General features: G+C 47.4%; 2 protein-coding genes and 1 long non-coding RNA gene across 5 annotated transcripts in view; 1 reads left to right on the top strand and 2 right to left on the bottom strand.

Moving 5' to 3' along the window:
* Positions 1 to 10013, bottom strand: part of IPPK (inositol-pentakisphosphate 2-kinase) — a 48538-nt gene extending 38525 nt beyond the window's left edge. For both annotated transcript variants that reach the window (XM_020883141.2, XM_020883143.2), the window contains exons 1-2: positions 9781 to 10013; positions 1111 to 1158 (exon numbers count right to left, since the gene is read on the bottom strand). In XM_020883141.2, coding sequence (XP_020738800.1) covers positions 1111 to 1158; positions 9781 to 9861 — 129 coding nt within the window. In that variant the 5' untranslated portion in view covers positions 9862 to 10013. The remainder of the gene's footprint in view (positions 1 to 1110; positions 1159 to 9780) is intronic.
* Positions 10014 to 10153: 140 nt separating this feature from the next.
* Positions 10154 to 20964, top strand: LOC110130876 (uncharacterized). The gene is made up of 3 exons (XR_002312004.2): positions 10154 to 10260; positions 18485 to 18657; positions 20549 to 20964. It is a non-coding gene; the product is annotated as an uncharacterized lncRNA (long non-coding RNA).
* BICD2 (BICD cargo adaptor 2) overlaps positions 20625 to 25227 on the bottom strand; it is a 54122-nt gene continuing 49519 nt past the window's right edge. Inside the window, exons 7-8 of one of the 2 annotated variants that reach the window (XM_020883136.2) lie at positions 24567 to 24777; positions 20625 to 22744 (exon numbers count right to left, since the gene is read on the bottom strand). In XM_020883136.2, coding sequence (XP_020738795.1) covers positions 22739 to 22744; positions 24567 to 24777 — 217 coding nt within the window. In that variant the 3' untranslated portion in view covers positions 20625 to 22738. Of the gene's footprint in view, positions 24778 to 25227 lie in introns of both variants that reach the window. The other variant, XM_020883134.2, reaches the window with a different exon arrangement.

Below are 25227 nucleotides of genomic sequence, written 5' to 3'. Positions count from 1 at the left end.
CCAAGGCCAGGCTCCACAGACCCCGAGTGGGGAAAGGGGCGAGGGGAGAGGACTGAGGCAGCCTCAGAAATGTTTCTCCTCTCCACCGGATTCCACAGAGACAGAACCTCCCTCACGATTCTCTTCAGCAGCTGCACCCCCCCATCCTGAGCCATCCTTCTCTGCACTGACCACACCAGCCCCGGACCTCACTGCAGTCAGTCCCACTGTGACAACAGTCCTCAGCTTTCTCCCCTGGTCCCCGCTTCTCATTCTATGAAACTAACCCCCAAGAGTGCCTTTCATTTGCACAATCAGCCACCGTTGGCACCCGTAAGCCATCCACCTCACCATCTTTTCTGGCTGTTTCGCCATAATTCAAATGAGGTGAGGTGGTGACTCATGTCTCTGACACCCTGATCTTGAGCCCAATTTCCACTCACCATCCAGAACCACGGCCCTGCCCCCACCGTGTGGGTGTGACCTGCAACTCCGGCCTTTTCTCCCTTTTTAAGGTAAGAATATATGCTCATATCATGCCCTCCCCACTGACCATGAAAGAGGGCTACTGCATATTGACCTCTGTGACCACTTAGATACACAGCTCAAGGTAGATAGACACTGCAACTCGGGGGTCAGCAGGCATGTGGCAGAACAACAGTGGTTTTCTAAGGGTGCCCACAGTACTTTGCTTGGGTGACTCAGAGAACAGAAACCCAGCACTCCATCTGAACTGCCAGCTGTGACTTGTAACACTGACTGTCTACCACAGCATTACAGACTTCATTTTCATAGCTAGACCTCCTCACAGATAGGGAAACTGAGGCAGCAGGGTGTACGGAAATCACCACGGCAAAACCAAGGCCTGGCCCTGGGTTTCCCAGTCATAAGCAGAGCTCTCTGAACTAGTCTGGGAGGCTCCTGACTCAGTACCCAGGGACTAACCATGATGACCCAGCAGGTCAAAGCACTGGGTCCTGTAGGAATGATGGGCACACGGCTTTCAGGAGTGAATGCTTGTATCGTATTCAAATTTCTAAAATTAGCATTAATACTTTTGCATCAGAAAAATAATCAAAGTTTTCTTAAATAATTATTTTAATGATGGGGTGGCAAATCCACTGACCTTACCTTCTTCCTATTAGGAGGAAACTTCAGAAAACGAAGCACCACACAACGCTGTTGGAAAATAAGAGAGTCTGATTAGTACCCACACACAGCCTGGGGATAAGGGTAGGAGAAGGAGCTGGCCTCAGCAGTGCCTCGGACACCCAGTGACCCCGGGAGGAAGTGAGGGCCATTACTGGGCCACGTGTCTGAGGACACTGAGCAACCAGGAAAACCTATGCTCTTTGACCTAGTCAGGCCACGCCCAGTGATTTATCTGAAGGAAAAAAGATGCACAGAAGATTTTAGCTACTGCATATAAAAGTACTGTTTACAATTCCAAATAAAATGTAAACAACCTAAATGTTCAACAACAGTAGGATGGTTAAATAGAGAGGGACATATTCCAGACCCTGGAATACTATGTAGTCATTAACCAGAAAATATGGAAGATCCATATTTACAGACACAGAGGGATAGCCATCATCACTGATAAGTGAAAAAGATTACAAAATGGGGCTTTCAGAGTGAACCTATTTTTATAAATATGTGTGTGTGTATATATATATATATATATATATATATATGTGTGTGTGTGTGTGTATGTGTCTGTGTGTAACCAAGAATAATGTATGGATACAGTGCTATTTATGTAAAGCTCAAAAACAGGTGAGACTAAGATCTCTGACACCTGGGATGGTCCCTGAGAAAGGTTCTAGAAGGAGCTGGTCATGAGAATACAGGTCCATGTACTTTATCATAATCAAGCTGTATACCCACATATGATGTTATCCCTTGTTTAATATAAAGTATGTGCAAGCTGAGTTTGTATGAACTGTCTGAAAAAAACTTCAGAACAAATAACCATGTGTCCAGGTATCAACAACTGGGGAACTTAATTTTTTCAAGTTCTGTTTATTTGGATTTTCCAATTTTTTACAATGTTAATATAACATACATTTCAAAAAAATACATGCAAAAAAATATAACATTTCAAAAATTTTTTACAATGCTAACATTACATGTCAAAAATGTAAAAAAAAATAACTTTTTAAACAAGTACAGCCTTTGAAAACAGCCATTCTTCAAGGAAATAACCTGGATGTGTTATGGAGTCTGGGTAATGGGGGAGATTAATTCCATTTGGACAACTTCAGAAACCATTCCCATGGAGACAGAGAGCTCCAGGCAGAAGGGCTTGGCTGGGAACCTGGGCTGTGGAGCAGTGAACAGCAGGAGGAGGGCGAGGAGGAGCAGTCTGGGTGCTGTCTAGGGCACTGGGATCCAGGCGGGGCAGGAGGGGCTGGTGACTGAAGAGGCTCAGAAAGTAAAGGTTTAGCACTCAAAACATGGCCGCGAGCAAGCAAGGCCCATAGAGACCAGATCCATTTCCCCAGCCCACGGCCCCCTGACACTTCCCACCCAACTCTGATGACACATACTCCTCTCAAAACCCCAGACAACCATCACCTCCCTGAGCCCCAAGCCCAGACTTGGGGAAGCCAAGGTCAAGGGCATGTACCAGCCCCTCAGTTCAGTTCAGTTCAGTCGCTCAGTTGTGTCCGACTCTGCGACCCCACAGACTGAGGCACACCAGGCTTCCCTGTCCATCACCAACTCCTGGAGCTTGCTCAAACTCATGTCCACTGAGTCCAGTGATGCCAGCCAGCCATCTCTGCCCCCTCCCAAATCCAGGCAGACATTAGTATTCAATCATGGGAATCAACTGGTCAAGGATTCCATCAAAATTCAAGGAAAAACAAAAGTTGATAATGCAGAAACCCTAATTCTAGCCAACTTCCCAGAAACTCAGGCCCCTAAAAGTACACTCACTTTTTACCTGGATTCCACTATTTCTCAAGACCTACTAAGAAATTCTGAGTGTCATGTTGTGTCTGCTTCAAGGAAAACTGCTTTCTCTACTGACCTGTTTATCATTCCAAACTGTTACCAGAAACGGCCCCACAGGAGCTGCAGTGTCCGCCTTGAAGGCCAGTCTCCACAAATGCCAGCACTCAGCGGCACACCTGTTTTGGACAGCAAGCACTAACTGCCCCCTCTGGGGCTCTGACTGGGCTGAGCTGGTGGCCCTGTGACGCCCCAAGGCCAGCCGTGGGACCAGGAGACACCCATTCAGGTGGACAAAAGAGAAAAGATGAGAAATCAACCCTACCAGCCCTGGTTGGCATAAAGACATGGTTAGTTCAAGGGCCACCCGTGGTGTGTAGCAAGACTGATGCAACCGCCCACAGGGAGATTCCCATGAAGGAGCCCAAATGCACACCTGATCTGGTAAGCACCAGGGCCCTGCTAGCTCACAAAGTTCTAACCAGGTGTGAAGCAAACAACTCCTTCCCTTTTAAACATCTGAAACCAGATGTTTAAAATATATCTCCTTCACAGTGTCTAGGATAAATGTTAAGAACATGAAGAGAAAGGGATGAGACTAAGAAGACAGGCTTAAGAAGAGTTTCTGCATGGTCCGGGGCAGAGGCAGCTCTTCCCTGTTCCAAAGCAGGACAGGGAATCTTAGGTGGGACCTACACCTCTTCTGTCCTTTAGGATAGAAAAGTGTGGTGTGCTCTCTTATGCCTTGAAACACTAGATGAAAACCAAAGGTTTCAACAAGACTGAAAAAGTCAGTGAATGGAAAAATGACACTAATAAATACACACACACACTAAACAATCTCAAAATGTATATAAAAGGAGATGGACTTGCCAGGTGGTCCAGTGGTTAAGAACCTGCCTGCCAATGCAGGGGAAACAGGTCTGATCCCAGCTCGGCGAAGATCCCACATGCAATGGGGCAACTTCGCCCAGGTGCCACAACCATGGAGCCCAGGCTCTAGAACTTGCTCTAGAACCCATGGGCCGCCACTATTGAGCCTGCGTGCTGCCAACGACTGAAGCCTACGGGCCCCAGAGCCTGCGTTCTGCAAGGAAGAGTAGGCCCCACTCCTTACAACTAGAGAAAGCCCACACGCAGCAACAAAGAGCCAGTGCAAACAAAAATAAATAAATTTAAAAAGAGTAGAAAGCATTCAGTGAGGGTCCCAGGCTGTGGTGGGGGAGGACCGGCATGTTATGTGCCAGAACCTAGGACGTGCTCTTTGATCCCCCCTGAAAACCCATCCAAATCATCCGAATACCAAGACATCAGCAAAGTCTGGCTCATAACAGCCCTAAAAGCACAGCCACGTGACTGTCTGACAGCACAGGAACCCTGGCTGCCCAGTGCTCGGTAGCCTTGTGTGTGTGTGTGTGTGTGTGTGTGTGTGTGTGTGAAGAAGTATCTACAGATTTACGCTGCAGAGTTGAGAGAAAAGGCAGAAAACAAAAACAGACAGATACCATTCTTAAGCATTCAATAAAAACATGTTATAGAAGGAAGTGCCATCAGGTGTTAACAAAAATTATTTCTACTAGCAGGGAAATGCTGGATGCTTTTTACTTTCTTCCTTCTAATAGTCTGTATTTTCTGGGGCGGTGAAAGGAACTAATGATTGGCATTAAATAGAAATAAAAGAACACAGAAACAATATATCAAGAGGGTCACCTACCCATGTGAAGCCCAAGGGAGGAAATTCATGGGTGGAATTAAGACTCAAGGACCTCTCAGCTGCTGAGCTGAGCTGCTGAGATGATGAGCTGCTGAAGCCTCGCTGCTGGAGGACAAACCTAAGTCAAGTGAGGATATTACCTCCAGAAGGAGGATACTACCCAGGACAGGACCCCAGGAAAATCCCAGGGAAGCAGAGATTAGGCAACTTTCAAGGGAAAAGGAGACAGATAAACCCAGCAACAGAAGAACAGAGCCTCAGGGTGGTGCCCCAGGCACCCCAAAATGGCTCAGCCCTGCTTTTTGGTGAGGTCATCACTCAGACACCACCACCCCCCCCCAAGCCATTGTCCAGATCTTCCACCAGAACACCTGTGCCAGAACATCAGGCCAGGCCACGTGCGTCCACTGAAACCACCAGAAGCACAGCTCAGTTCCAGAAGAGGGATGAGGGGGATGAGGTGTGGGACAGGGTGGGGCTGACAGCCTCAGACAGAACAGACGGAGGGGGAGGGGAGACACTTCACAGACAGGAGCCCAAGACTCTGAAGGGAGGCCAGACAGCAAGTGGTGACAGCAGGTGCCTGGGCTGGGAAGGGCACTTTCCTTCCCAAGTTTCACCTGTCTGTGTGGACCCACAGCTGCCACAGGCCAGAAGCAGACACAGATGCCAGTTACGAGGTGGGAGACAGGACAGAGGTGGTGTAAGCCCAGCTGGCATTTACAGGCAGGACGCTCAGGGACCGCAGCAGAAGAGGTGCTCAGAAGGATTCTAAAGGATGGAAAATCCAACAGCAGGAAGAGAAGCAGGATGTTTTGTAAAGACAAACCACAAGGGCATGAAAAGTACAGTGAGGGTGACAGAGAAGCACGCAAGTCCAAGGGGAGGCTTCAGAGCCCAGGCCCTCCAAGGCCACATGATGGCCACAGAGCCAGTGTCCAAACAAACCAAGGGGTGGGTGACCCAGAGCTGTGGTCTTGTCCTTCTGCAGCACAGAGAGGCTTTGCTTACCTTCCTGGTAAAAGGGGCAGGTGCTGTCCTGACTGAGTTCTGACTGAGGAGGAAGAAGGTTATCATCAGGGTGGGGGAAGTGACCATGCCACCTTAGGATACCAGGCCTAGACTGGCAGACCTCCAAATGCCAGAAAGGCAGACCACAGCACTCACCAAGGCCAGGACTGAAAACCACCAAAGAGAGAATGTCTTGGAAGAACCAAATCCTAACCATTCAACTGCAGGTGATCCCAGGAATAAAGACAGGGCTACATGCAGAGTTCCTCAATGAGACGTCACCAGGAAAGAACTCTCATCAGCTTTATCCACCTGTATGAATACCATTAAAAACCTCAAATACAGAATAAGTTACTTGTTTAAAAAAAATACTATAGGCAACAGAACATTAACATATCTAACTTTCTACTAGATTCAGGAGAAAATTAAGCCCAGGATTTGGGAATGTCTTTAAAAAAAGAAAGAACAACTCTTATTAGCTTCCAATATCTCCATTAAGAAGTATGATCTACAAATCAGAAATCCTAAAACACAATAGAGAAACACACAGCCCCTGACTGCTTGAACCCCACATCTTCGGGGCCCACCCAAACATCCCAGGGCATCAGAATGACTGCAGAAACAATCTGAAGCCCGATCAGAATCTTACGAAGAACATAAGTCCTGAAAGATCGGAATAAACCTCTGATAAAAGATCTCGGTTGCCAAGTCTTTCGTGTTACCTCCATCAATGAGGAGGAAAACATCACAACAGCTGAGTGTGATAACAGGAGCGGGCCCCTACTTCCCCTGCAGCCCAGAGGTGAGGGGAGCTGGGGGGCAGCTCAGTGCTGGGTGGGGAACCTCTGCCTGGCCTGCCCTGGGTGACTTCCCCCACTGAAGGCACTTAAGAGATCAAGTGACAAACCAGTCTTACAGTGACCTTCACAGGACAGGCCACCAAGCCAAAACCAACAAGACCAAGGTGAAGAAGGGTCACTGCAGATGTAAAAGCAACACCACCTGGAGAGAAATCCAACGTGGCAGCAGCGCACTTGAGGGTTGCCCAGGGCTTCACAACCACAACTCAGCGTGAGCAGAGGTAGGGTGGACTCTCTAGAACAAGTGCCAGCAGCCTCAGGCTGCAGTGAGGAAAGGAAAGTATGTGCCCACAGTGGAAATGCCCTTGCCCAAGACCCCCACAGGGTCAGTGCCAGGGACCCCAGGCACTAGCGTACACAGCCAAGTTGACCATAGCCTTTGAGCACTGCAGAGGGCTGGTGCCAGGGCCAAGGGCCAGTGCCTGGGAAAAGGTTAAATTGCACAGCTGGTCCCAAGGATGCTGAGCACGGGGCCATGGGAAAGTTGACAGCAACCTGTCAAGAACTGGCCTACCGTTCAGTCATCTCTTACTGCCCAACCCTGAATACATCCTCACACTACAGCCCTCCTTGGGCCTGCACGTAACTCCTCCATATCCAGGTCCCATTTTCTGCAAGTCCTGTGCTCCCAGAAGCCTTCCAACCCACCAGGCTGGAAGACTGTGTCTCATCCTACGTTCCTTCAGTACAGATGCCAGACCTTAGGACTGGCTGGCTGAAGGTATGTCAGGCTTTGACACTGGAAGGGACAAGGGATAGACTCATCACTTTTCAGTTCAGTTCAGTCGCTCAGTTGTGTCCAACTCTTTGTGATCCCATGGACCGCAGAACGCCAGGCTTCCCTGACCGTCACCAAGTCACGGAGCTTGCTCAAACTCATGTCCATTGAGTTGGTGATGCCATCCAACCATCTCATCCTCTATCACCCCCTTCTCCTCTTGCCCTCAACCTTTCCCAGCTTCAGGGTCTTTTCCAAGGAGCTAGTTCTTCGCAGCAGGTGGCCAAAGTATTGGAGCATCAGCTTCAGCATCAGTCCTTCCTGTGATATTCAGGACTGATTTCCTTTAGGATTGAGTGTCTCATCACTTTTTAAGGAACTTTCAATTCTGAAAGTAGATGATGCCCTCTCTGAGGAAATGACCATCTCCCAGTCTGAATGAAGCCTGATAAAGGTCACACTCTACTTCAGAATGAATGAGGTGGGTCTGCAGAGTCCACCCATGGCAGCAGGAATACATGTTCTCACTCATCCACCTTCTTCTATCCCACTCACACACACACCCCCTCTCCTTGGGCACAGTGGACCCTGAAAGCTGCCTTCAAGGGCTCTCCTTCCTTCCTGGTCCTCAAGGCCCAAGTAAAGCCTAAAGGCTTCTCAATCCACGAGGGGCATAATTCTCCCTTTATTCAGCACCTTCACTTAATGGGAACGTTTTCTTACGAGACCGCTTGTGATCATAATCTTCAAATGATAAAAACCACCAAGTAGGAATGAGCACAGTAACAAAGATTCAGATTTAAAATAAAGAATGAAGAGAACAGGTAACAGAGAAGCCTGATGACTCAGTCTAAAGGAATAGGATACACGACCTTGACAACTGGAGCTGGGCAACAAGGGAAGGGGCAGCTGCCCTAGAGAATGGACACGTGTTTGTCAGGGACAATGGAGAAGGCGTCTGAGGGCCCAAGGCCTGCTGTCCTTTTACTCTTGAGTCTGGAAATGGCTCCTTCATCTGATGCTATTTTTGAAACTCAGTTCATTAGCTAAAAGAAGTCTTAATTAGCTTTACATAAAATGAAGATATACCATGTAGTCTTACTGAGGAATTGGAATATGAGTATTTGAGTTGTGAAAGGATGCAGGGGGTCACACAATATTCAAACAACAAAAGGGACTCATGCTGGAACATCCGGTGCTTTGCCCAACCCTGAAACACAATGAGGCCCAGCAGACTGCACAGAGAAGACCGGCTTCAGGTTAAGCCTTGTCAATTATTAATTATCCTAAAGATCTTGAGCAAAGCCTGCAGTCTCACGTTTTCAGTTTCCCAACAGTGCTAATGGGTAACAAAATGCAGAACACAGGGGCCACCTGGGTGACTGCAGCTTACCCTACAGCTGCCCCAGTGCACCCAGCTCAGGAACAACAGGGCAGGCCATCACTCAGCCCCTGCGCCAATCACCCTGTAGGAGCTGTTGGGCTGGGTCAGAGCGCCTAACCACTGAGCCAAGTGGGGATGATAGTTATCACTTGCATAACTTGTCCAGCTCATCTTTCTAGCAATTCCGCAAAGGGGATTCTGTTACCAGTTCCACTGGGCAAGTGCAGAAACTGAACCTAAGCCAGGCAGTGGTAGAACCGGGATTCCACCCAGCTCTGTGTAAATGCAACTCCCATTCTCTTAAGCCCTCAATGACACCTACTGGTTCCTCCCCCAGCCCATCACATTCCTGCCTGGTTGAATCAGACAGCAAGATGTCAGAGAGATCCGGGCCTTAACACAAACCCACAAGCTTCTCTTCCTGGATTCAACTCACTGAGAGTCCTTACTGCGCTCTCTGAAACTCATCCTTACTGAATAAAGAAAGGGAACTTTTTTTAATTCTAAAAGATTCTGGAGAAGAACGTGTAGACAATGCTCCACTAATATTAACAACAGCAGTAGGAGAACAGCAATTCCCTGCATTTCAGAGGCTGAACTCCCTCGGTGCTTGGGGAGTTCAAGCACTCCAAGCACTTTGCTTCTTCCTCCGGAGCTTGCCCGTAACCTCTATCTTGCCTAAGACTACCCCGGGCGTCCTCACCGCGGCTGGGCAGTCGGAGGCGGTTCCGTGTGAGACCAGGATGGGGGCGTTGGGAGGACACGGAACAGACCCAGGGGGAGGAGATAACACTGAAGGAACAGGGAACCGATCTGGATGGAGGGGAATGCTGGGGAGACACGGCACCAACCTAGGGGGAGGAGGAGAGCGCTGGGGAGACGCGGAACTGATCTGGGGGAAGGCGGTGACACAAAGCGGAGGCAGAACAGACCCGACAGGGTAGTGATGCTGGAGAGAGGCGAAACTTATCTATCCGAGAGGCAGTGACACTCGGGGAACGCGCAACCGATCGGGAGAAGGGCTGCTGGAGAACCGATCCGGGGGTAGTCGGTGCTGAGGGGATGCAGAACCGACCTGAGCTGAAGGGGCTCTGGGACACGCGTAACCCCCAGGGAGTAGGGTGAGGGCCCTGAACCTCGCCGACAGGCCACCGCTCACCTGCGCATGGGCCACCACTAGGCTCTTGTTGCCTTCACCGTGGTACCGCCATTCATTCTCGTCCATCTTCCCCTCGTCCATCCCACGGTGCGGCCGTGGAGCCTTGCGGGGCCGCAAGCTGGAGGCCGCTGGTTTGCCTAGGCACCAGCCGCCGCCGACCGGGCAGCAGCGCCTGTCACCCGCCACCTCCACTAGATCCAGCGCCGGGACTCGCAGGCGCGGGCCACCGGAAGCCACGCCCCCGAAGCTACCACTGCCTGGCCGGGCAACTTCCAGGTTCCGGCCGGCTTCCCATCTATCATCCACTGAGGCAGATGGGCTGGCGGCCATCTTAGGTACTGGCACAGTGACTCACTTCCGGAGCGCGATCATAAGAAGCTGAAGGAAGGTTTCCGGCCTGGGCACCGGAAGTGAGGCAAGCGGGAGAAGCCGGCGGCTCACGGGCGTCCAGAGGTGGCCAGCTGGTGAACCGGGGTCCAGGCAGGTTGTGGGTGGAGTTGTACTGGCGGGCTAGCAGCCAAGGGGGTCCCAGCAGGGGCAAGAGCTGGGGAGGGGGCGGTCCAGGTGGGCCTGGGGTGGGTGGTCTCTAAAGCTGGAGACCACTGGATCATGAGCCTCAGCCTTCTTTTCTGTAGAATGGGATAAATTTCTCACTCATCGGATTGTTAGTATCATCTGATGCAGAGTCACACCAGTAGTCCCAGGAAGTAGAAACATTGTGGTCCACACCTTACAAATAAGGATACGTGGTTTAAAGAGGCAAATGGACTCCTAAATGGCGTTCTTGCCAAAGAGTTACCTGAAAACCTGGGTTTGCCTTTTGGTGGGTGTCAAGCCAAAAAGTGGGAGAAGGAAGGATTCATTACTTGCAACAAGTAAGGAGATCCACGGGGATCTTTCCCAAACCACTGTCTCCCCAAATCGGACAACTGAGGAAGTTTTAAGCATAAAGGAGCTTTGGGAAGTCAGACTGCAAACTTCCGCTGGATGAACTCATGAGAGGCAGAAAAGATCTACATCATCCCTTGAACAGCAGCATGCCAGGCTTCCCTCTCCTTCATTATCTCGCAGGGTTCCTTCAAACTCATGTCCATTGAGTCAGTGATGCCGTCCATCTCATCCTTTGTTGCCCCCTTCTCCTCTTGCCCTCAATCTTTCCCAGCATCAAGGTCTTTTCCAATGAGTCTTTGCATGAGGTGACAAAAATATTGGAGCTTCAGCATCAGTCCTTCTGGTGAATATTCAGGATTGACTTCCTTTAGGATTTACTCTCACAATCATACATGACCACTGGAAAAACCATAGCCTTGACTAGACGGACCTTTGTTGGCAAAGTAATGTCTCTGATTTTTAATATGCTATCTAGGTTGTTCATAACTTTTCTTCCAAGGAGTGTCTTTTAATTTCATGGCTGCAATCACCATCTGCAGTGATTTTGAAGCCCAAAAGTATAAAGTCTCTCACTGTTTCCCCATCTATTTGCCATGAAGTGATGGGACCACATGCCATGATCTTAGTTTTCTGAATGTTGAGCTTTAAGCCAACTTTTTCACTCTCCTCTTTCATCAAGAGGCTTTTTAGTTCCTCTTCACTTTCTGCCATAAGGTTACCTACATATCTAAGGTTACTGATATTTCTCCAGGCAATCTTGATTCCAGCTTGTGCTTCTTCCAGCCCAGCGTTTCTCATGATGTACTCTGCTGCATAGATGTTAAATAAGTATGTATGATGTGAGAGTTGGACTGTGAAGAAAGCTGAGCGCCAAAAAATTGATGCTTTTGAACTGTGGTGTTGGAAAGACTCTTGTGAGTCCTGTGGACTTCAAGGAGATCCAACCAGTCCATCCTAAAGGAGATCAGTCCTGGGTGTTCATTGGAAGGACTGATGCTAAAGCTGAAACACCAATACTTTGGCCACCTCATGTGAAGAGTTGACTCATTGGAAAAGACCCTGATGCTGGGAGGGATTGGGGGCAGGAGGAGAAGGAGACAACAGAGGATGAGATGGCTGGATGGCATCACCGATTCGATGGACATGAGTTTGAGTAAACTCCAAGAGTTGGTGATAGACAGGGAGGCCTGGTGTGCTGCGATTCATGGGGTCGCAAAGGGTCAGACACGACTGAGTGACTAAACTGAACTGAACTGAGGATTGACTGGTTTGATACCCTTGCTGTCCAAATGACTCTCGAGAGTCTTCTCCAGCACCACAGTTTGAAACCATCAATTCTTCAGCACTCAGTCTTCTTTATGGTCCAACTCTCATGTCCATGCATGACTACTGGAAAAACCATAGCTTTGACTATATGGACCTTTGTCGGGAAAGTAATGTCAAGGCTGTATATTATCACCTTGCTTATTTAACTTATATGCAGAGTACATCATGTGAAATGCAGGGCTGGATGACTCATATCATCCCTTTGGTCCCAACTTACCTGGCATTTCAGACTAATCTTTACCGCTGAAACAGAACTGAGAGTCTTTAATACTGATAAAGTATCTTTTCTATTGTTACTTTTCATGCCTGATGACATTATTACCTTAAGATCATTATTACTGAGACCTGTTCAAGGGCAAGAGTTGTGGTCAGGCTTAGACAAAGAGATGGCTTATGCCAAAAATGGCTTCTTCTATGTCAAGAAAGCCACGCTTGGTTTTCTTTCTTTGGGGACCCCCTACCCCATCTGCCTACAGGAGGAGTAGGTTTCACTGAACCTTGAGGCATACACTTTAAGCACGAGGTTTGAATTCTACCCTTGCCGCTTAATGGCAGTGAAACAAAAGGCAGATCTCTTCCCTCTCCAGGCCTCAGTTTATTCCCTGTTGACATGGGACTGAAGATCTCATAGAGGTGCTATGAGGATTAAATTAGATAAGTGAGTCTCAAATTCTCTCTCTCCAGACCATTTTAAACTCTAAAAAAATTATGGACAAGAATTCCCTGGTGTGGTGCAGTAGTTAGGACTCTACACTCTCACTGCCAAGGGCCGAAATATAATTCCTGGTCAGGGAACTAAGTCCCACAAGTCATGTTTTGTTGTTCAGTCACCCAGTTGTGTCCAACTCTTTGGAACCCCATGGACTGCAGCATGTCAGGCCTCCCTGTCCGTCACCGTCTCCTGAAGTTTGCCCAAGTTCATGTCCATTGCATCAGTGATGCCATCCAGCCATCACATCTTCTGACACCCTCTTCTCCTTCTGCCCTCGATCTTTCCCAGCATCAGGGACTTTTCCAATGAATCGACTGTTCACATCAGGTGACCAAAATACTAGAGCTTCAGCTTCAGCATCAGTCCTCCCAATGAATATTCAGTCGATTGCCCTTAACATTGACTGGTTTGATCTCCATGCTGTCCAAGGTACTCTCACGAGTCTTCTCCAGCACTGCAGTTTACCATATTACAAATTTATATTATAATATGTTTATCATAAATTAAAACAAAGCTCTAAAAATTATTTTCATTTTAAAGCAATAAACAGTACCTTTTTATTTATTTTTTATGGAGGAGAAAGAAAGTGTGGCTTTATTACTTTGCCAGGGAAAGGGGGAACACAGTAGGCTAGCCCCTCAAGAACTGTGCCCCCAACCTCCCCTGGTTAGTAGGGAGAGGTTGCATAGTCAGGTAAGGCTATGTGATAAGGATCAAGGAACATTACCTTTTTAAAAAGTGATATTTCCCCAAAATACAAAGAAGAGTGGCAACAGTTTTACAATTTTGTTGCAAATCTCTTTCAAGTCTGGCCCCCTAGAGGACAGCCATAGTCTCACATCTGCTTCTGCACTGAATCTGTTGCTAGAGTCGAAGTGAAGTGAAGGGAAGATCCCCTGGAGGAGCGCATTATCAACCCACTCCAGTATCCTCGGGTGGAGAATCCTGTGGGCAGAGGAGCCTGGCAGGCTACAGTCCATGGGTCACAAAAAGCAGGACATGACTGAAGCAACCTAGCACTAGCAAGCACGAGGTGAAGTGAAAGTTGCTCAGTCGTGTCCAACTTTTTTTGACCCCATGTGTAGCAGGAGGCAAAGGGGCAGGGCACAACTTTTGAAAGAAATAACATAGCCCAAGGACACAACATAAACCGATTGGAATCAAACGGGTCCAAGATGGCAGACAAGCCAACTAGACCTTGATCCTCAATCAGCAAGCTAAATGAAACACACAGAGGGGCCCTGATAGTTCCAAGACACTGTCAGAAAACCAAGGAGTGGGCAGTGGCTCAATCCCTGGCAATCTCCAACCCTTCCTCAAAAATGGATGGAATAAACCAAACCTCCCACTCATTAACATATGAAATTCAATTCAGTCGCTCAGTCATGTCCAACTCTTTGCGACCCCATGGATTGCAGCATGCCAGGCTTCCCTGTCCATCACCAACTTCCAGAGTTGCTCAAACTGAAGTCCACCAAGTCGGTGATGCCATCCAACCATCTCATCCTGTCACCCTCTTCTCATCCTGCCTTCAATGTTTCCCAGAATCAGGCTTTTTTCTAATAAGTTGGCTTTGCATCAGGTGGCCAAAGTATTAGAGCTTCAGCTTCAGTATTAGACCTTCCAATGAATATTCATGACTAATTTCCTTTAAAATTGACTGGTTTGACCTCCTTGCAGTCCAAGGGACTCTCAAGAGTCTCCTCCAACACCACAGTTTGAAAGCATCAATTTCAAAAGTATCAATCCACTGCTGTTTTCCAAATTTGCTGACATACTGAGTGCAGCACTTTCACAGCATCATCTTTCAGGATTTGAAATAGCTCAACTGGAATTCCATCACCTCCACTAGCTTTATTTGTAGTGGTTTCCTAAGGCCCACTTGACTTCAGATTCCAGAATGTGTGGCTCTAGGTGAGTGATCACACCATGTGTTTATATGGGTCATTAAGATCTTTTTTGTATAGTTCTTCTGTGTTCTTGCCACCTTTTCTTAGTATCTTCTGCTTTTGTTAGGTCCATGCCATTTCTGTCCTCTATTGTGCTCACCTTTCCATGAAATGTTCCCTTGGTATCTCTAATTTTTTTGAAGAGATCGCTAGTCTTTCCCATTCTGTTGTTTTCCTCTATTTCTTTGCATTGATCACTTAGAAACTTAGGAAGGCTTTTGTATCTCTCCTTGCTGTTCTTTGGAACTCTGTATTCAGATGGATGTATCTTTGCTTTTCTCCTTTGCCTTTTGACTCATCTATTTGTAAGGCCTCCTCAGACAAGCATTTTGCTATTTTGCATTTCTTTTTCTTGGAGATGGCTTTGACCACCTCCTGTACAATGTTACAAACCTCTGTCCATAGTTCTTTAGGCATTCTATCAAATCTAATCCCTTGAATGTATTTATCACTTCCACTGTATAGTCATAAGGGATTTGATTTAGGTCATACCTGAATGGTCTAAAGGTTTTCCCTACTTTCTTCAATTTAAGTCTGAATTTGGCAATAAGGAGTTCATGATCTGAGCCACAATCAGCTCCTAGTCTTGTTTTTGCTGGGTGTATAGAGCTTCTCCATCTTCGGCTGCAAAGAATATAATCAATTTGATTTCAATATTGACCACCTGGTGATGTCCATGTGTAGAGCTGTCTCCTGTGTTGTTGGAAGAGGGTGTTTGCTACGACTGGTGCATTCTCTTGACAAAACTGTTAGCCTCTGCCCTGCTTCATTTCATACTCCAAGGCCAAACTCGCCTGTTACTCCAGGTATCTCTTGACTTCCTACTTTTGCATTCCAGTCCCCTATGATAAAAAGGACATCTTTCTTGGTGTGAAGTCTTGTAGGTCCCCATAGAACCGTTCAGCTTCAGCTTATCCTACATTAGTGGTTGGGCATAGACTTGGATGACTGTGATGCTGAATGGTTTGCCTTGGAAATGAACAGAGATCAATCTGTCATTTCTGAGACTGCACCCAAGTACTGCATTTCAGACTCTTCTGTTGACTGTGAGGGCTACTCCATTTCTCCTAAGGGATTCTTGCCTACAGTAGTAGATATAATGGTCATCTCAATTAAATTCACCCATTCCAGTCCATTTTAGTTCACTGATTCCCAAAATGTCGATGTTCACTCTTGCCATCTCCTGTTTGACCACTTCCAATTTACCTTGATTCATGACCTAACATTCCAGGTTCCTATGCAATACCACTCTTTACAGCATCGGACTTTACATCCATCACCAGTCACATCCACAACTGGGCTTTTTTTTCACTTTTGCTCAGCCTCTTCATTCTTTCTGGAGCTATTTGTCCACTCTTCTCCAGGATCATATCGGGCACTTACCAACCTAGGGAATTCATCTTTCAGTGTCATATCTTTTTGACATTGTGGGTTTTCTAATGAAACAGAGTTCCATTAATCAGTGTCTGTTTATGACAGAAGCATACTAATTTTTTGTTTCTTCTTTTGCCATGCTGCCCAGCATGTGGGATCTTAGTTCTCCAACCAGGGATCAAACCCACATCCCTCACAGTGAAAGTGTGCAGTCTTAACCACTGGATCACCAGAGAAGTCCTAGTATCATGTCATTTTATCTTTGTAATGTAGTTTGAAATCAGGAAGTATTAGTCCTCCAGCTTTGTTCTTCTTTCTCAAAAATACTTTGGGTACACAGGGTTTATTGTGGTTTGATACAAATTTCAGATTTTGTGTTTGTGCATGTATGTGTGTGTGTGCATGTGTATGTATGTGAAAAATGGACTGGAACTTTAATAAGAGATTTCACTGAACCTATAGTCTGCTATGAGTAGTATGGATACCTTAAGAATAATTAGTACAATCATAAAACAGGATTTTCTTTCCACTTATTTGTGCCTTCTTCAATTTCTTTCATCGGTGATTTATATTTTTTAGTGTACAGGTCTTTCACCTCCTTGGTTAAGTTTATTTGTAGGTATTTATTTTTATAGTTTTGTTGTTTTTGGGGTGTGCTGGGTCCTAATTGCTGCACGTTGGTTTTCTCCAGTGGTGGCAAGTGAGGTCTACTCCCTAGATGCAGTGTGTGGGCTTCTCATTGTGGTGGCTTCTTGTTGCAGAGCATGGGCTCCAGGGTGTGTGGGCTTCAGTGCTTGCAGCACGTGGGCTCAGCATTTGTGGCATTCAGGCTCCAGAGCACAGGCTCAGTAATTGTGGTTCACAGCCTTAGTTGCCCCCATGGCATATGGAATCTTCTCAGACCAGGGATCAAACCTCTCTCCTGCAGTAGCAGGCAGATTCTTAACCACTGGACCACCAGGGAAGTCCAATATTTATTATCTTTGATGCTACTGTAAATGGGATTTCTTTCTCAATTTCCTTTTCATATTATTCATTGTTAGTGTATGGACACAAAACTGATTTTTGTGTATTGACTTTTTATCCGTTTTGCTGAATTTATTAATTGTAACAGTATTTTCTGTGAAAGTTTTCAGTTTTTTACATATGAGATCATCTGCAAACGGAGAAAATTTTACTTTATCCAATTTGGATGGCTTTTCTTCTGCTGTAACTTCCAATTCTGTTGAATAAAAGTGGTGAAAGCAGGCTTCCTTGCCTTGTTCCTGCTCTTAGAGGGAAAGCTTTCAAGTCTTAACACCACCGCATATGTTATTTGCTGTGGATTTCATATGGCTTTTTATTATAATGAGGTAGTTCCCTCGTGTTCCAGGTTGGCTGTTTTTATTGTAAAAGGATATTGAATTTTGTCAAAAGCTTTTTCTGCTTCAATTGAGATGATTGTGTGTTCTTTACCTTCATCCTGTTAATGTGGTATATCACATTTACTGATTATGTAAGCTGAACGGTTCTTACTTCCCAGGGATAAATCCCAATTGAACTTGATGAACTTTTAATGCACTCTTGAATTTGCTTTGCTAGCATTCTGTTGAGAATGTTTGCATCCATCTTCATCAGGGATATTGGCTTATAATTTTCCTTTATAGTGTCCTTGTCAGGCTTTAGTATCATGGTAATACTGGCCCTTAAGAATGTGTGCCACAAAGGAAGTCTTAAGTTGACTCTTTGATCATTACATGTTCTTCTTTGTCTCCTGTAATAATTCCTGTCTTACTTAGTCTATTTGGTCTGATGCTGGTAGTCACTCCTGTTCCTTTATGGCTACTGTTTGCATGGAATATATTTTCCCATTATTTTAAACAAACAAACCAGTATTTATCTAATTTGGCTGTGTCAGGTCTTAAAATTGTGACCTGCAGGGCCTTCATAGTGGCACGCAAGCTTCTCTCTAGTTGGTGCATGTGCTCAGTTGTTGCAGCACACAAGCTTAACTGCCCCTCAGCATGTGGGATCTTAGTTCTCCAACCAGGGACTGAACCCATGTCCCCTGGGTTGCAAGGCAGATTCTTAGCCACTGCACCACCAGGGAAGACCCTTTTCCCATTATTTTACATTCCACTGATTTTATATCTTTGATGATGGTGTGAGAAATAATGCAGTTAGGTAAGCAAGTGTATTATAGGTCTGGGTCTCTATCATGTGCTTCCATTTCTCTAAAGTGGGCTTCCCTGGTGGCTCAGATGGTAAAGAATCTGCCTTCAATGCAGGAGACCCAAGCTCAATCCCTGGGTCAGGAAGATCCCCTGGAGAAGAGAATCACTACCCACTCTAGTATTCTCATGTGGACAGTTCCATGGACTGAGGAGCCTGGCAGGCTACAGTCCATGGGGTAGTGAAGAGTCAAACACAACTGAGCAACTAATGCTTTCAACTTCATTTATGTGAAGTACAGAAAAAGGCACAGATGGCGTGCACTGAGGCTCGGCGTTCCCCCCGGGAGTGGGCACAGGAAGCAGAAGGGCTTTGGGAGACAGCCTGCCTGCACCTGTTTCTCGTCTGGATGGCGCCCGCACAGCATGTCCACTTCGGACATATGCAGCCAACGGACACTCACTTCACTCTCACGTATGTATACTGTACTTCACAGACACTTTAGGGTAAATAAAACAAACTCGATTCCTTAAGAGTGAGATGAACAAAGGAATTCTGGTGTGTGTGTGTGTGTGTGTGTGTCTGTCTGTGTGTGTGTCTGTGTGTGTGTGTGTCTGTGTGTGTGTGTCTGTGTGCGCGTGCGCGATCAGTGATGTCTGTTGTTCTCATGGAGGCCCATGAGGTGGGTAAATAAAACAAACTCGATTCCTTAAGAGTGAGATGAACAAAGGAATTCTGGTTGTGTGTGTGTGTGTGTGTGTCTGTGTGTGTGTCTGTGTGTGTGTGTCTGTGTGCACATGCGCGATCAGTGATGTCTGTTGTTCTCATGGAGGCCCATGAGGTGGTATGCTCACAGCGTCCATGCAGGCAGCCTTTTTTTCTGTGGATAAGGTACCGTGGCATTACCTTTCACCCAGAAGGAGGAGCTCTGTATGCGTTTCAGGGAGGCAGGGGGGTTCCACTCCAGGGACCTGAGCTTATAAAGGATCCAGTTCATGGATGACTGAGGTGAACTCACAAGGGTCAGTTTACTTTCCCACAAAATGGTAACACACAGCTCTGCAGCTCTTCCAGCTCTGCTGTTTGAACACAACGGAAAGGTAAGCACAGAGGCAAACCTGAGGGCATCTGGTCCCTGCCAAAATTTCATGCCAAGTGATGTCAGAATGTAGGCACCTCTGTTTCCCCAGGAGCCTCCCAAAGGTAGGAGGCACAGTCTCAAAGCTGGTGCTGTTGTTTATAGCTCTGGTAACATGCTGGGTGTGAGGGTGCAAACCACTGTAGGGAGATGGAGGAGGTGGTGGCAACAGGGACATTCCCTCTTGGAAAACACAACCAAATGGAAAGCCTTTCAGCTCCAACTGCCCTCTCCCACAGGATCCACGGGACCCCACACACTCAGGAGGCTGCCACTCCACCTGTGAAATGAACAAGCACATGTGCAAGGACCCGAAGCACATTGAGGAGTAGGGAAGACCTCAGCATCTGCACTTGTGCATATGAAACACCCCAACAAGCAAGACTGGCCCAAGGGCCAAGTGAAAGGGCTTGCTCTGCTTAGCCCAGTGTCAATACCCCCTCCTCCAGATCTGTTGCAGGCTTTCTTCCCAACCTCTTCCAGAGGCCTGTTGGGATGACAGGCCAGGAGGGAAAGAAGATTTCTTCTATCTACTGAGAAAAACAAGTCTCTTTTGAAAGAAAGTTTCAAACTGAACATGGGTGCACACTAGCAAAGTAGGACAGATGGGGACTGTCAAGGGGAGGGTCCTCTCAGTGACCATGAGGCCAAGGGAGACTTCAGGTGCAGGGTGTGGTCATGGGGAGATGCCAGGGCAGCAGGACCCTGACTTCAGACAGCTTCCCAGAGGGAAGCCCTGAAGTTTGGGTGAAATCACTTAGGTCTGACTGGGACTGTCAGAAGGAGAGGTGGCAAAGTGTCCTAAGACTTTCTGTGTCCTCAGACATGATTTGTACCCTACACTCACAGTCACAAGCAATCGCTGGGATGGGCTCAGTGTGCCTTGAACACATTCCTGCAGATGAAGATGGTTTTGTTCATCAAACAAGTTTGTTTGTTACAAACAAGTAACCCCTGTTGCCTGTACCCATTCATTCCTGGGGTACAAAGACCAAGAGTTTGGACAGCAGAAGACCCCCTTGTCATGTAAATCTCTTTGCTTCCTGATCAGGACAGTACAAAGGCAATGTGTTCTCACTGCCACACTGCTGGGTGTTCACAATACCTGATGCCCATCACAGGAGGCAAGCCACATCTTCCCTCCCTCCCACGCTTCCTGAGAGAGGTCTCCGGGTGCCTCCAGTTCCCACCACCAGGGTTACTGACTGTCTATTTTTCTTGTTTCAGGTGCTGGAATTACAGTGCATTGCTGCACCCACAGTCATCTGGAGCAGGGGGTCAGAGCAGCCACAGAGAACAAGTCTTGTGCTTTGTCTTTTTATTATTTTTTATTTATTGGTCCTACCAAAATGACCCTTTACCCAGGCCCACTGTTCCTATGTGCACTGGCTTTATAGACACTTGTGCCATATGTCTGTGTCCCAACTGGTGACTGATTTCCCCTTCCTATTCCTTTTCCATGCAGTGCCTCATTTTCTCATAATCTGAAAGCCATTTTTGTTTGTTTGGGTCTGTGTAAAAGTTCCTTGGCAGGAGAACATGCATATGATCTTAAAATAAAGACAACATTCTGACACTAAGGTAATGCACAGAAAAATACAGTACTCAGACATCATTGCAAATAAATACCCCATACAGATGAAGTTTTTGTAAATGTAACATTATTTCTTATGAATCAACACTGTAAGAGAAGGTAAAAATAGGGGTCCCTACAACTAGGAATAAAAATGCTTATTCCAGGAAACAGAATTCTTTTATCCTTGCTACTTATATTATTATAATTTGTCCTGTATTTTGGAGAAGAGAGGACACTTTTTCTCATTCCTCCTCCTCGAGTACCAATTTGACCATTTGTACAACCTCACTTAGCAAATCAGGACAGGACAAAGATCTGGTTTGCTAAGGAGCTTCAGTGACTTCTGTTTCCTGAAATTAACAGTGATTAGTTACACCAAGCAAGAGAATATATAATGTCTTTTTCTCACATTTGCAAAGAATACTATGGCTAACCCTCACCCCAGTGCACGAGGCCGACGATGCCAGCTCCCCTGCCACCCACCCCACTCTTCACAAACGTGGCGTGTTGTTCACATAGCTTGCTTAGCTTGTCCCATAAAGTCCATTTGGTTCCCAAAGCACGCTCAAGGTTTGTATTCACTTTCACTTTTTCAGCCCCTGAATTTGCAAGGATCTGCACAGTAAAGAATCACTGACTAACAGAATTTTGCACAATTGCTGTTTTCTTTCCCTCAATGAAGATGCCCAGGTTTAGGTTCAAAGGTGTGTGCCTGTTCACACCAACTGGTCCACACCAGCCTTCAACATTTCCAAATAGCTCTTTACTGTCTGTTTTAGAAAACAGACTACACTGGGACACCTCCCTAAACTGATGAAGGCACTACTGGCAGTGATTACTAACAAAAAGGCGTTGAAATAGAACACCCTAAAAATCGAAGACTGTAGGATTTTCTAAGTGTACCACAATTTGGCACAACAACCAGAGTAACAAAACAATTCCAATTTGGAATTTCACTGGTACAGTTGTATAAAATTCTGTTAATCAGTCATGCTTCACAATATCCTAAAACCCAGAAAATTCTGGAATTTGTAGGTAATACTACTCGTTCAATAATTTATCTTTTTGTTTTCAAGTGCCTTTTACTGTTTAACCAGAGCAAAGGTCAAGTTTTCTTCTTGTTACACTGAACTATTCCTAAGAATAATAATAATACAATATGAAAAACCCCAGAATCGGAATACCCTGGATTTCTTAATGAACATGGCATTTAAAATCTGTAATTTCAAACGTGAACCACAATGCCGGATAATCTAAAAGGCCGCTGAACCACAGTGTGGATACATCAGGCCGGGCTCCTTACCGGGTTGAAGCCTTCACCTAAACAGTCTAGAGCTACACACTAGGAAGACACACCTGTGCCATGTGCTGATGTCAGACCAACACAGTGTTGGGAGCTACAGGACCACGAGACAGACTACGGCATCTGAGACCATCTCTATGCCAGGGATTAAGGAAGCAAATATAATATCAAAATATCAAAAGTGCACAGATTGACTGGGTAAAAAAGGAGTATCTGTAATAGGGAGACCCCAGTGGTGAGTGTTTCTAGAGGGTTCCTAAGCAAGCCTGGTGGTCGCTGTCCAAGCAGGTTCTTCAGCGCCTGTACAAAGGCCTTTCCAAGCAGCAGCTGGCGGTATTCTCAACATTAAAGCTTTTATTTCCTCTGCCATCAAAAACTTGGGGAATGCTATTTTGAAAAGAATTGCAGTGGCATATCCAAAAACGTTTCTAAGTGGACTTTTAGGCTGCCCTTCCTTCCTCTGCGTGGGCCCATGGGAGAGGAAGGGAGGGGGCTGCAGTGTGACAGGGCCGGCGGCCGAGTCCTCCCAGAAGCTACTCTACAGCTGAAAATGGGAGAAAACAAGACAGCGTTAGAACTGGTCACCTGTCAGACAACTATGCTCTCACCGAGCTGTGAGGGCATGGGTGTGTTAGTTGGCAGCAGAGAAGACCTGCATGTGTTAGGGGGGCCGCTGGCCCCGAGTGCCTCATGAAAACCCTTTACAAGTATGGAGAAGGTATGTGCCAGGTTTGGCGAGGAGGCAGAAGCAGTATGCGGGGCCAGCAGGCAGTCATGCCCCTGGGAGTCCAGCTTGCAGAGGGGAGATGGCCTGACATCTTAAGTGGGAGGGGCATCAAGACCTGACATCCCCTCTGCAAAGCAGCCTGGAGCTGAAGACAGGTACACGGAAGAGACAGGTGTGGTCTATCCTGTGTATCTTCCATCTGGCAGTTTGGAAAACCCATACTGGCATCTGGTGGGAACTGAGACACACGTGGGAACTAATGGAAAGAGTGGAATGGGGCAAAAAGACGTGTGCAGGGGAAACACAAACTCCCCCTCCTGGCCACAGAGAGAGAAGCAAGGAGCTATCGAAGGTCTGCAGCCTCACGGCTGGTGGCCCCCAGGGATGACAGGGAGGGAAACACTGAGAGAAGTCCAGCTGCCAAAGCTCTGGTGTGGATGCAGCTCCTGAGAATGGGGGAAGTCCTCTGACTGCCTTTCTGGTCTGTTACCACCCCTTCAAATGCACTGACGATGAAGAACCATATTCCTCCTACCGTGACTCCTGAACCTTGCCCTGTCTCCACACAAAGCTCCCTTCCCACACCAGGCAGGGCTTCAGCTATAGCTGTGGGACCGAGTCCCACTGTTCAGCCTGGTCTGCTGGTGACTCAGACTCAGCTTAGGGGTTTCCATAGCCCTGTTTCTTAGAGTCTGAAGCCCTGTGGGAGGAAGGCCTGATAATGGGCAGAGGGTAAAAAAATCCACCTGAAAGCTGGGGACACCGTAAGTTCAAAAAGATGGGCTTCCTGTGAGGACAGAAGTCTAGCCAGGCACTTGGGAAGTTTTTCTTATTGGAAAAAACCCAAGCCTTTGGCCCACCAATTTGTCACCTTGTTGGCCACCAGACAAGCATACAAATCTCAGAAAGAGAAGCTGAGACTGCTGGGCTCTGGTCTGGGATGTGGCTAGGCATGCCTGTGCCTCTTGGGCATGACTGGTCCCTGGGCTGGAGAACGTGGGGCTGCTCTTCCTCTGGGTTTAGGGGAAGGAATTCTTTAATTCTGTCCCAAATATAAACTGCAACGAGATGCTGCACAAACTTCATAATCTGCCAAGTGCAGAGTGTCCTCCAAGGCTGCACCTGGGACTCAGGCTGGAACCTTTAACACTGGTTTCTGGGTGCTGGGGCAGTATAACTGCATTAGACACATGCAGGGAACATGCAAGTTTCAATGCAAGTTCTGCCCCTCCCAGTGGGAGCCAACAGCAACTGGGCCCTGGAAAGCCACATTTTTGCAAGGATGTGTGGCTCCAACCCCACCTTGACCACCCAACCAAGAGAGCAGCTGCTGTGAAGGGTGGTCCCAAGGGATGAGAAACAGACACAAAGCTCGCAGCGTCCAGGTGGAGTGGCAGGCTGCCTCTGCTAAATTCTTCCCTCTGTGCATTAGTCACAGTTAAGACCAGCCTAGCACCACAGTCCCGCTGCTGCCAGGTTAGTTGAGGTGAAGCGACAGGTGACGTGCGGCAGGTTAGCTGCAGCGTGTGACCCTGCGGCCCTAATCGCAGTAAATGTTATACTTCTCGCCACAGAGCACCTGGGCAGCAAGCCCAGCGCCCTCAGCCCTGTCACTAGCACAGGCGCAGGTATGACTTACACTCGGGGGGCCAGGCTTGGCCTTGGAGGTGGCCTTGGCGCGGCCCCTCCGGGTCTGCTCGTGGTCCAGCTCGAGCAGCTCCAGCCGCTGGGTCAGTGCCAGCTTCTGCTGGATGGCCATGCGCAGCAGTGAGTTGAGTGTCTTCTTCTCGTCCTCGGCAGCTGCCAGCTGCCGCTGCATCTCATCCAACTGTGTAATATACTCGTCACACCTGTGGGGAGGCGAGAGGCAGAGCGTGGCTGAAGGACCTGGGAGAGCCAGCAGAGCACGTGACCATGGGCCCCTGCGGAGAGCTCCAGGTGCACGCAAGCATGCATGCCAAGTCGTTTCAGTCGTGTCCGACTCTGTGTGACCCCAGGGACTGGAGCCCACCAGGCTCCTCTGTCCAAGGGATTCTCCAGGTAAGAATACTGGAGTGGGTTGCCATGCCCTCCTCCAGGGGATCTTCCCAACCCAGGGATCAGACTAGCATCTCTTAAGTCTCCTGCATCGGCAGGCAGGTTCTTTACCACTAGTGCAACCTGGGAAGCCAAGCTCCAGGTGAGGACTGCAACAGGATTCATCAGCTTACTGAGCTACAGACAAAGCAGATGGGCCTTTCTGAGGTTTGGCTTTCTCTGGGAGGGACTCTCTAAAGCCAGTTTTCACTAAACGAGGCAGT

The sequence above is a fragment of the Odocoileus virginianus genome, chromosome 31, assembly GCF_023699985.2.
Source record: "Odocoileus virginianus isolate 20LAN1187 ecotype Illinois chromosome 31, Ovbor_1.2, whole genome shotgun sequence".
Taxonomy (NCBI): Eukaryota; Metazoa; Chordata; class Mammalia; order Artiodactyla; family Cervidae; genus Odocoileus; species Odocoileus virginianus.
The sequence above is the reverse complement of the archived record's forward strand: the minus strand, read 5'-3'. Positions and strand labels throughout refer to the sequence as shown.